General features: G+C 40.4%; 1 protein-coding gene across 1 annotated transcript in view; it reads right to left on the reverse strand.

Annotated features, from left to right (window-relative positions):
• Positions 1 to 12,626, reverse strand: part of dachb (dachshund b) — a 117,142-nt gene that overhangs the window by 17,667 nt on the left and 86,849 nt on the right. The window contains exons 4-7 of the mRNA XM_085450606.1: positions 5,591 to 5,818; positions 3,103 to 3,272; positions 2,073 to 2,178; positions 1,538 to 1,612 (exon numbers count right to left, since the gene is read on the reverse strand). Of these exons, the coding sequence (XP_085306732.1) occupies positions 1,538 to 1,612; positions 2,073 to 2,178; positions 3,103 to 3,272; positions 5,591 to 5,818 (579 nt within the window). The remainder of the gene's footprint in view (positions 1 to 1,537; positions 1,613 to 2,072; positions 2,179 to 3,102; positions 3,273 to 5,590; positions 5,819 to 12,626) is intronic.

Consider the following 12,626-nt stretch of genomic DNA (forward strand, 5'->3'; position numbering starts at 1 on the left):
ATTCATGTCCAAGCATTCACCTTTACCTACTAAAACGTTGTCAATCCTAAAACGAGGACATGGGCCCAGCTAGTGAAATCTGTGATTTTTAGTGGATTCATCTATGGTATAAGTCAGGGGTGGGCAATCTCACCTTGGGTCAACACACCTGAATCACATGATTAGTTTGTTACCAGGCCTCTGGAGAACTTCAAGACATGTTGAGGAGGACACATTTAAAACCTGCAGGGACACCGGCCCTCGGGGCCTGGAATTGCCCACCCCTGGCTTAGGGGGTAGAGCAGGTCATCTAATAATTGGAAGGCTGGCGCGTCAATCCCGGGCTCATTCAGTCTAAACATCCTTGGAGAAAATATTAAGTCAAGTTGGTCTCCGGAGTGTGAATGTTAGATAGAAAACACTTAAGCACAGGAAAAAAAGTGCTTATATGGGTGAATGAGGCAAGTTGGACAAAGTGCTTTGAGAACTCAGGTAGAGAAGCTCTATATAAGAACCGGTCAATTATCGTATTCACAAAGGCAGGTGTCGACAACATCAACCTTTAATGGCCGAGTGGTAAAAAGCGTTTTTTAAATGAATCATTTTAAAGATTATGAGAAATCTGCCACCTGTAATCAACACTTTTCTAACTGTATTAGGAACCTCCATCTGGGAAAACTTTCATATTCATCCATACATGGCAGAGTGTTTATGTGTTAGATAGTTCCTCTGATAGATAAAAAGCAACAACTGAATTATGTGAAACAAATTGTGTTTGTGAACCTTAAAGCTCTTAAAGTAATTCTGATGCTTTCACTAGCTAACATCAACACAGTCTAAAAAGCCTCAGTTCTGATTGGTTCACAGAGCCTACTATAAAAGGCAACACACCATCACATTTATGAAGGAGGGCTGGCGCGGGGGGGTCACGTGGCCTGACTCCACCGCAGATATCGGATTAAGAAGACAATCTTCGAGACCGAGTTATCTATTTTTCTTTAGCCCTTATTGATTTTAAAGGAAGTAGCACTCCTGCTGATGTCTGCAGTGGAGCTTCAGGAGCGTGAAAGGTGGAGGTGGGGGGAGGGGGTGAGGATGGAGAAAGAGGAATTACAAGAATAATGTGTTATAAGAATGGAAAATACAGCGGACGGGGGGTGGAGAAGAAAGAGTGTGAAGGAGGAAGGAGAGGCCCTGCTTGCTTTTAGTGCGTGACCTCCTGACCCCTTTTAGCCACGCTTCCTTCACTTAGCTTTCCTCGCTCACCCCCACCCCACATCCATCTATCCATCTTTTATCCATCTCTCCCTCCCTTGCTCATCTGATTGATGGTTTGGAGACAGGTGATCAATAGGAGGGGCAGAACATCCTGACTCTTCTGTTTCTCAGTGTGTGTTTGTCTCTGCATGTGTGCGTGTGAATACAGTAGATGAGGAAAGCCCTCCTAAGTGAGGAAATTTATCAGATGTCAGAAGTAACCGGGAGAGGGCTTAGATTAAGGCGAGTAATGGAATATCCTCACTTATATTTAAGTGTGTGTGCGAGTGTGTGGTCCAACCTTTGTCCTTTGTTATTTTCTTGATGGGTGGAGTAGAGTTGGTCAGCGCAACATCTGCATCAGCTGACACCAGTCCTGTTGAACGAAAGCATGCTCTGGTTATGTGTGGGCATTACAGTGTGGACGCATGTGTTTGCATACGTGTACATCTTCCTACTTGTGTGTTGTCTAGTGTGTAAGATCTTTACTATACATGCTGCTTTGTTTAAAAAAATGTAAGACAATTACTAAAAACTTATGTTTTGCCTGTGTTCAAGAATGAAAGACAGCATAACCAAATTAGACATATTTAAGACGCTTAAAACCATTAAAGATTTATTTTTATGTTTAAAAACTTACTTTCATGATAACCAGTCAGCAAATCACTTAAAAAAAGCTCAAAGTACACAGTTTACATTGATGTGACAAAGAAAGCAGCAAATCCTCTGATTCAAGAGGCGGAAATGTGAGTACTTTGCATGGTTTCTCAGATTTTTGCATTTAATCTGCCTCTTTGCTGTGTGTGTGATGAGTATGTGTGTGTGTGTGTGTGTACCCAGTCTTTCAGGCGAGCTGGAGGCTGAGCTGCTGGGCTGCGACTGCAGAGGAGTATTGGTTTCGTCAACAGACGGGGAGAGCGAGGGGCTGTCACACACTCTCTCCTGCAGGAGGAGAGGCAATGAGTGAAAGTAAGTGGAGAGATTCAAACATGTTACACTGGCTTATAACTGGCTGCCAGTGATTAAAGCTCTCTCTCTCTATAATCATTCTCAACATGTCATAAAGATAAACTTTATTAAATTTTTCATTGATAATTACAAAGTTGAGTAAGACTGGCTTTGGATGGTCCGCTGCACAGATGTTTACGTGAGATGATTAAATGAATGTGTATTTGTTGTAGAAATACAACTAATTCATATTTTGTCAGAAATTTGATTAAATAAAATAAAATCCAAAACTTAAAGATATCAAACTGACAACAACACAGCCAAGCTTCCCAAATCCAAATTCCCTCCGGATATTTTGCTTGAAAAATGTATTTAATTATTGCATGTATTTATTTTCACTTAAAATATGTATTTATTATTATGAAACAATACATCATTACACATCTTTAGAAACTTTAACATCTATTCCAACATCTTCACAGTCTGCACCACTGCATGTATGTGTATAAACATGACGTACGTGTTGTTATTGTCTGTGTAATGTGAAGTACATTTAGAGCAAAAGAAAAATAACCCCTGCATGTGTACACATACTTGGGTCAATTAAAGCTGATACTGACTGCACTGCAATTTAAACCAAATGAGCTTTTCTTAACAATTTAAGGACTCAATCTGCTTCTATAAAAGGCTTTAATCTTTATATTTGGGTCTACTGTGTTATTGCGCAGCCTAAATATTTAGAAAAGTAGGGTATATGGTAATCATCTGGTGGGCTGCAGTAGCCACATAAGACTAAAGAGCACTGTAATGGCAAACAAACTCTCGAATAAAAGATTTATGTAAAGATGTAAAAGATTTTTCACACAGGAGTTCCTCATGGATCCCAGTCGGATCCTCTGCAGTTGCGTGTCGTGTTACCTTGATGACAGGTGCACGGTGTACGTGAGTGTGTATCTGCTGGGCTGCAGCGGCCATGTTGGCAATGGTGCTTAGGTGGTTCATCTGTGACATCGCCATGGCAACAGACGCAGGCGGCAGCCCCATGGGCAGCAGAGGGTGGGGCATCATCATAAAAGGCAGATCCAACCCTGAGAGACAAAAAGAGGATAAACTCTCCTCACTCTGAGGCAACCTGACATTAAGGCAGGGGGTCTCAAACTGTGAGGTGGACCCCACTGGTGGGACGTGGATAATAACTAGATGAAAGACAGGAAGTGAAACCAAGATGAGTCCATATCATTTATTTAAATTTTCAGAGAAAAGTTCTTGCTGATGCTATTGTGCTGACGTTGATTTCAGTTAAATGAAACTGAGAATTTTTTTTGCAAATAGTGATTGGTAAGAGTTGTTGGCTGTGGAGCAGAAGATTATTATAGTTAACCAAAGCTAAACACAAAACTTAAAGCTATATGTGAAAAAAACTTTTAACAAAGGCAAAAAACAGACTTAAAAAAAACCTAACTGAAATGATTTTGTGAACTTGGAAAACATAACTAAAATAAATATGAAAATAAAACTGGTAAAAATTTAATTACAACTTGTCTGATGAGGCACTGATGACTGTTTAATGAGAAGTTAGTAGTCTAAAAAAACTGAATCACTGCTTTGAAAAAGTTGTTAAAAAATACACACAAAAATCTGTAAAAGCACATTTATTTGCCTTTTTACACATTTTCCTGAATGGTTAATAACTAAAATACATAAATAAGCCTTTGGTTTTATATATTTCAGGTGCATATTCACTTAAAATTAATTTCACGTTTATTGAGGGTAGTCTTTTTTTTTAATTTGAGTGTTCATCTGACATTTGTCCGCCATGCAATAATAATTAAAAAAAGACTAAAACTAACAGTGAGACTAATAAAAACTAAAGCAAAACTAAACATTTTTTAAGCAATAAAAAGCAAACTAAAACAAGGAAATCCACCCTGGCAAAGAACTGAAATCAAACAGGATTAAAAACATAAAGTGAAAATAAAATAAGAATAAAAACAAATGAGAAAATTAAAAAAATTATAAAGGTGGTGAGGCACAACACAAGTGCGGCCTCCCAGAAAAAGCTTGCAAACCATTGCTTTAAAGCAGCTTAACTTAAGAGGAGCATCCACTAGTGTAACAGCAGAAATATGACATGAAATGAAGAAAATGCGAATATGTTTTCTTTTTAACCCAAGTAAAATATTACATACGAGATCTTTTTCTCTCTCTCTTTTTTTTTACATTTGGTTACTTGAAGCTTGATGGTGAAAACGAGACAGTAACACAGTCTGAGATTGTGTCTGTGAACTCAGGTTGAACTTAACCTTGAGGAGAGAGGGAGAAGGAGAGGTGTCATTTCAGTGTCGAATGTCTCGCTAACAAAAGTTAACCAAGCAGAGGAGGACAGAGAGAAAGAAAGACAGGAAGACCAATAAAACACGGAGGTCAGAGGTTTGAAGGGTGATGAGGTGAAAGAAGGGAAAAAGAGAAGGTCAGTTTTGTAGGTTTTTTTCTGTTTTATTCTCTGCCTGCGCTCTTTGAATACATCCTGTACTGGTGCATGTCCTGTCTCCAGGTTTTGTGCTTTATCTCTAGCAACACTTTTACGTTTATTTGCCCAGCTCTCCTTTTTATCCTCCTCTTATCCACCTCTCAGTTTGCCCTCTTTCCCTCCCCCTCGTCTTCCTCTCTTTACCTCATGCACAGATGCACATCACCAACCACACATTTCACCGTGTTTGTTAGGACTATCCATTAGCTTCGATTCATCCTTTAAAACCCCCCTTCCAAAACCTCTTAGAAGTCCAACCTTGACCTCTGACCTCCAACCTCAGTGACACCCCCCCCCCCCCCCCCTGACCCTCAGATAGGCCACTTATTTTCCAAGACGAGCTCCCAGCTAGATGTACACACTTGAGCAGACGCCTCAGCTGTCCACACACACACACACACACACACACACACACACACACACACACACTGTGGAGCGGCTGCTTTCATTCCAATGAAACAATAACACTGATTGCTGTTGTCGTGACGATTGAAGTGATAGAATAATCAATGTGAGTGTTTGTTGCCGCCGCTGTTCTTTTTGTGTGTGTGTGTTTGTTTGTGTGTAAATATATTACTTCTGCAGTTAGAAAAGGAGTATGAGTGTGTCTCTGTTTATGTGTGTGTGTGTGTGTGTGTGTGTGTGTGTGTGTGTGGTGTTGATGAATTGAGTCATTTAGTAGAGTGTGTGCTGATTAATCCCGGCAGAGTGTTAATACAGGAGATGGGAACAGATTAAATGGCGTACATTAACAAATATTGCCACCCTTTAAACACACAAACTCACACACCTTCAGTGTGTGTGTGTGTGTGTGTGTGTGTGTTGTCCTTTTTTTCCTTGTGGTTTGTCTCTCGTGGCGTGGATGTGTGCACTCACTGTTTGCCAGTAGCTGTTGCTGCTGGAGTTGCTGTTGCTGATTGACAGCTCCTAAGGCGGGCCCCCTCCCGGCACCTCCCGCTGCACCACCAGTACCAGCTACTCCTCCTCCTCCCACTGGTGGTGCTCCTCCACCACCACCACCTCCTCCTCCTCCCGGCCCTCCGCTGTGGGCACCAGCAGGGGGGCTGGTCAGACGCTCCTTATCCCAGGAACACTCACTTCCTCCTGGGTAGAGATGGAGATATTTTTATTCCAAATGGTCCAAAAATAACAAACAAATACATGTTTGTGTGTCTTTTTTCCCTCGTTTTTAAACAACAGTTCATCGGTTCATCCATTTCTGGGTACATTTCTGGGGAAAGAAGGACCCTATAAAGTACTGTGGCTAAAAGTTAATTTCTGTTACTGTCATGGCCTGGGTCTAGGGACCCAGGGCTCAGGCATTTTCAGTGTATGTTTATGTTTATGTTTTCCGTGTGTTGTATTGGTTTGCTCTCCATCTCTCCATGTGTCTCTGTGTGAGCGTCCGGAGGTGTGGGTTCGCTGAGGAGACTGCGAACCCGGAAGTGGTCTACTCGAGAGACGGCCGCACCTGCCGCTCGTCGTCCTCTGCCAGCTGCAGCAGATTACGCTCGTCTAGGAACGGCATTTAGGACTGCAGCTGAGCTGAGGCCGACGCTGGATCCTTGAGTCAGAACTCGTCAGTACTGCCGTGAGCTTTTACGTAACCTCCGCGGAAACAGATCCCCTGCTAACCCTCTGCCTTTTGTGTTACCAGGAATCGGGAGCGGAGTACGCCTCTAAAGTCACGGTGTGGGAATTGGAGTTTTTTGGAGTCGCCACCTTTCACTTCTCACGGACATCTGCACTGTGTGGGATTCAGGGAGAATCACCACGGGACCACAGTGCTGGGATTTTGTATATAGTTGTGTGTTTTTCACCTCCTGTAAATAAATCCACTGTCCTTCACTTAGAGTCTTGCGTTTGGGCCCTGCTTTCACTGTCACTCCACGGTCTGCCATCGCAGCCCGTGACAGTTACAGTCTTACAACAGCGTCGGACAGGGTACCACTATTTTAGAGCCCTCCAAAATTGTAACCACAGCCTTTAAACCTTTAAACAGAAAAGCTGACATTTCATAACGACACCTGTTACAAAACTGTGTTCAGCATAGACTGTAAATAAAAGATGTAGTTACTATCAAGCCACCCACTGGCTAGCAAGGCATTACAAATCTTGAGTTGAGCATTTTTGTTGTTGCCATCTTACTGTTGTGAAACCAGCAAGTAGGCTGTAGATCTCAATAACCTGCCTATTGTAAAGCATGCCCTGCTTTATCATCCTTTTTTACCCTAAGGTGGACAATAATGTACAAACTGAACGTCACTTCCTGTTTAGTTAGATTTAAAATTAGCTACTGAGACCCTGAACTCTCAAGGAAATGTTTACCAAGGCCATGAATTAAATAGGTAGTATGGTTGTTTTATCTAAAGCCTGTGCAGCAAGTACTCTTTCAATATATAGATCACCAGCTCAACCAGCTAGTGGTACCCTGCACTTAATGGCTCACTATAGTATAATATGACAGGAACCAGGAAAAATGTTTGGTTGCCCAGTGATTTGTTTTGCTTTTGTTGACTGATTGCAAGTAGTTGCAGTGACCAACTGGTCCACCACTTTAGATCAGAAGTGACTGGTGGTCCAACTCTACTTGTAATCACTCTTAGACAGATTGCCAACAAGTTGCAATCAACTTGAGCGAGTCTGCGCCGATGACTGCAGCTCGTCTCTGACACGTTTCTTTACAGCACAGGACTCGACTCATCTTGACGCTGACTGGTTGCATTCTGGTTATATTCCTATATAAAAGGAATAATGCAGAGCACCTGTATAATTTTGCAGTTAAACTACCATCCTGCAGCAACTACGTCACTATTTGTTGATGAGTTTCTGAATTTCTGTTTTAAAGCAAGTGACTGAAGCATAATGTAGCTCTGCTCTGTATGCAGGAGTTAAGCACATGGCAAAAACCCAGAGCAAAGGAGAGAGATTAGCGTGACTATAGATGATGTCAAAATGTAAAAGACACTCTCACAGTGGAAATATGAAAAGAGCGAAGTGCACATAAATCAGGTTAAAAAAAAGAAGCCAAATTTAATTTTACATGTTTTCTCAGAAAGGCCGAGGTCTCTGTGGAGCAACTCAGACCACTACTGATGGATATATCGATCGATAGAATTGATCTAAAAATCCTGGTACATTTTCAAAGCTTCTTCAAACAGCAGGAAACATTTGGTTGTCTGTGAAATTAAAAGGGAATAAAGAAAGTGTCCAAAATGCTGTTTCTTATAATTAAAAATGATAAATGAAATACATTTAGCTTGTAAACAATCACACGCGTGTAAATGACTGACTGAAGCATTATTATTGTGATAAAATGATGATCACCACAACTTTTTTCCGTTGTTTGGATCCAAAATGAATTTAATCACTTTCTCACTTCACACCTTCATTCCCTCTCTCTCTCTGTATAGTGCTGCCTCTCTCGCTCTGCACAGTTCTCTCTCTGCTCCCCTGTTCCCTCTCTCATCCATCTTCATCTCCCTCCATTAGTTTGAATTAGCAACCGTCTCTCTCTATTATTGCCTACTGAATTCCCTGCGCTCTGTGAGTGTGTGTCTGTGTGAGAGTGTGTGTGTGTGGATGACAGCTGGGCCTCATCCCCTCTGCCATTTACACCGGGGAAGAAAAGAAGTATAAACAGATGGGCAGATGTTCTCTCTCTCTCTTCTCATTTTTTCCTTGGCCTTGTCCTCTACCTCCCAGCCTCTTTTTTTCTCTTTGCCTCTCCTCCATGTTTCTCTGTCTTTCACTTTTTTGGGCCTTTTTTGCATTTCCGTGTGAGTCTTCTGTGTGTCTCTTCCTCCTTTTTCTCTCCAACGTTCTTAGAAACTTACACCTTTGCTCTGAGGCTACAGCTTGCAGCTCTGACACCTGGATTTCAATTTAGCTGCTGCAAAGTTGTGGCTCTTGTTTCCTTTATTTTGGGGTCAGTAATCATTCCTCTTGTTCATAACATTAGGGTAAAATAAAATCCAGTCTTAACAGGCTTTTAGTGTGAGGGAGTGGGGACTAAACCCAAAGCAAGTTATTTAAAGCTAATAAGAGGGTTGTGAGACTTTATCTTCTGACCTTATGGTCTTTTTAGGAAAAAGAATTTGCTGTTTTGTTACTTGCCCTCTATCCACTCCACTCCAGAGGATATCCACTTGGATAGATGAATTCAGATTCCTAAACCCTCATTAGCTTCAGATATAGTTGACACACACAATAAGGACTGCATGACCCCTATCATTTCCTCTGATGCTAAACTACAAAAGGACAACCAGCATGAACAGGAAGAAATATGTTTTGGTTAAAGTCATCGCTCCACCTATTCACTTTTTAAAACATCAACCTATGGTAACTGGGATAGGCTCCAGCCCACCCACAACCCTAATAAGTGTAAGCAGAAGACAGGATGGATCGAACCTGTTTTAGGTTTATATGCCACTAACTATGGTGTCAAATTAAGTTTGCTACAAAACTTCTCTTCTCCTACAGCTTATTTAGGCATCAGTCACACAGGCCCAGAGACTGTGCTGGTCTGCAGGCACTAGTCACCTTCAAAGGAAAAGTTGTGCTTTAAAAGGTTAAACTTTCACCGTCAGTGCAAGTAGTTTCAGTCATTATGCAAATGTACTGTTTATACATTAACTGCTTCCTTCACTACAGTGAACGTTTGCAAACATAATCTAATTTGTGATTTTGTCTCCTATCACAGCAGCTCTATAATAATCAGCAGGAGTTCGAGTAATGTAGCTCTTTCTCCATTAATAAAGCAATTAGAGGCAGATTTGAAAAATAATGAGATATGGCGTTACCTTCCTTTGTGAATACCAAGAAAATATCATCTCAATGTGGTTTAATAGTAATTACCCCTGTGTTCATCTCTCACTCTTGAGTTTATGGCCCTTTTAATTTGAGTAATCCTCACTGAAATAACACTGCTCTTGTTCAAAAATTCATTTTGATTTCATTCATTTAGATAGATACGATTTATTTCGAACATGCAAATATAATTGAAATAACAAGAGAAAAAAACAAAACTTAAAAATCATCATGTATATATCGATGTCTACAGAATGTGTGTGCTCGAAAAGGAGTAGGATGAAGTTTACAGTTTTCCTGTTCCTACCCCCTTACTTCAAATTTCATTGCTTACAAATCCATATCCAGGATTCAACATATTTATTGATTTGTTATTTAGTATTTATCCACGTTTCTATACAGAAAAAACACTTGTTTGCTTTTCTAACTCGACACAAAAACCTGACACGTGAGTAATTTTGCTGACATGCTTTGGCCCAGCGTCTCACATGTTCTCACTGTTCAATGGTTAGAAGCTGCCATGGAGACATATGTCATGTTACAAGCACTTTATAACCAAAGCTGCTGCCACAAAGTTGCTCTATATGAAATCACCATGTTGCTATGAAGTATTTGCAGTTTTTTCCTCCTCATAGGTTTTATTAACTCCATCTTCTTTCTCACCTCCACCTACAGTGTTTTATTTCCAGTGTGACACTGTGGAACATCTGCATCTACACACCAAATCACACCGTCACACAAAACATCGGTGTGGACAAACAAATGGCGTGATGTGAAATGACATTTAAAAAAGAAGACTTTAAATGTGCTGATGTGACTCACAGAATGGCACAAAAAGTGTTGCGCTATGATTTAAATGTCAGGTTTCATGTTGGTTAATGATACAGAAATAACTGCGGGCCGACGATGCAAAGGTTTAACTCTGCAGCAGCATGTCAACTGTCCTCTCTCCTCAAGAAGGCGGCAGAAAAAGAAGATTCAGGTGAGCAATCAGAGGGGTGGTCTCTTGAACCATGGACAGTTTACACCATTTGTGTACACTTATAGCATTTGTTCTTTAATTGTTGTACACGTGTGACATGCTTTTAACGCCAAGAACTGTCTTCCACTTCCTTTGGTTTCTCCCTTCAGAGGTCACCACAGTGGATCACCTTCCTCCATATCACCCCACTTCTAGCATCCTCCTCTGCATGTCCTCCTTCGCTACATCCATGTAACTCGTTTGAGCTCTTCCTCTTCAACATCCTTTGTCCAATATATCAACTATCCCTCCTTTTCAAACCATCCAAGCCTTGCGTCTCTAACTTTGTCCCTCTGAGGTACTCACTGTTAGGTTCTGCTTGCTGGTTGATGGTCTTTCAAACAACTCGCACCAATAATTATCTGCCATTTTGATATCTTGTCCAAGGGAGGATTTTTGATTTCGAAGTTGAAGGCAACATCTAAAAATTAACCTTATGAGTAAAAATAAGGAGAATCACAATTTTTATATTTTCTATATTTTATGTTTACTTGCTATATTACATGTAATGTCTTTGAGTGGACAGGAATGGGAAGCACGGAGATATCAAGACCCCGAGCTTATAAAGAATGTGGCTCAGGGTCGTAAACAGGTTCATCCTACCATCCAGCACTCTCTGTTTTAATGCATTTGTCCTCATGTGCAAAACGCTTCTGTAATTATTTTCTTATCCTTCTGCCTGCTGGTGTCGACAGTAGGCTTAAAAAAATATAAAAAGTTGCGTTGTATTTATGAATAAACCTGCGATTAATACAAATATATGAATTGCGCAACTCCTCACGAACACGTTATTTCAAGTTCTTGTTTCTTCTGTCCTTTCTATTGCACTTCCTCTCCTCCCATGTCTGCCATTGTTTCCTAAACTTCCTCTTCCTCGTTCTTCCATTGAAAAAAAAGAAGATATATTTTCCATTCACACATAAATTGGTCCTTCTCATTTTTCCATCATTCCAATCTGTGTTTTTCTCATTTTTAATGAGAGGAAATACAAATAAATACATTTTAAAAAACGTGACTGTCACCATGATCTGGACAAGCCCGAGCGATCGACTTTCACCCATCAAAACAGCAAAATATCTCTTCTTTTTCTCCCCTTTTCCTCTCGCCCTAAATATCCCTTTCTTTCCTCGTGAGTCCATTTTTCCTCTCGCTTTATTTTCTTTTTCATTTCGTTCCTCTGCGCTATTGTCCGCCACAGTTTCCCAGGCCGGTGTGAGTGTCCCTTACAAAGAAAACAAGGTCGGACAATGAAAAGAAGGCTTTCCACGCACTCACGAAACAAAACAAAGAAGAAAAAAATCACTCTGAATGAAATAAAAGAAGGAGAAGAACACAGAGACGAGCAGGAAGGAATAAATAAAAAACGACAGAAGAAAATGAGAGAATAGAGTAACTCTATCGGCCCATTTGCCAGGTCAGCTGAAGAAAAGGAAGAGAAAGAAAAATAGAAACAGGAGAGTCTGGGTGGAAACAGAAGGAAGGACCCCACGCTCTCTCCTTTCTTTTCCTTTTGCTTTTTGTTTTCTGTCTTTTTAATAATTCAGAGAAGCAAACACAGCAGAGATTGACTGAGCCGGAAAACACGTGTGTGCCTAAGTTACCTATGAAAAAGGACTAAAACATAATACTTATAAATTTAAAAAAAAAAAGGACTGATTAATACATTTGTTTAATGTTTCAGCTATTGTCAGGCTGTAATCTGACCAGAACTTACATAAGAGATGAGCAAATTTCCATGGAATTCAGGCACTCAGGTTTAGTTTCATTACTTTTGTCTGAAGTATTCTTTTTCTTTTGTCTGTCTTTTATTTCCTCCCTGTCTTCTGTCTTTTTTTGCTTTACCCTGCAGTCATCAGGCAGACAAGAAACTTTAAATGGTGTTAATCGATCTTCAGGGACCTCAAAATGAAAGTAAATGGAGGTTTTACATTAACAAAAAGGCAGAAATCTCAAAGAGTTGCAATTTAACGATTTCCCCTGATCCCAAATTTTGTTTGTGGTGTACTGAAATTCAAATAAGATGAGAGTTACAGACTACACTACCAAAGCACAACTTGACTGTTATTATTATTGGTTTTTTTT

The sequence above is a fragment of the Copadichromis virginalis genome, linkage group LG3 (assembly GCF_057382275.1).
Source record: "Copadichromis virginalis isolate Kocher_CV1m ecotype Utaka linkage group LG3, C_Virginalis_male_GT1.1, whole genome shotgun sequence".
Taxonomy (NCBI): Eukaryota; Metazoa; Chordata; class Actinopteri; order Cichliformes; family Cichlidae; genus Copadichromis; species Copadichromis virginalis.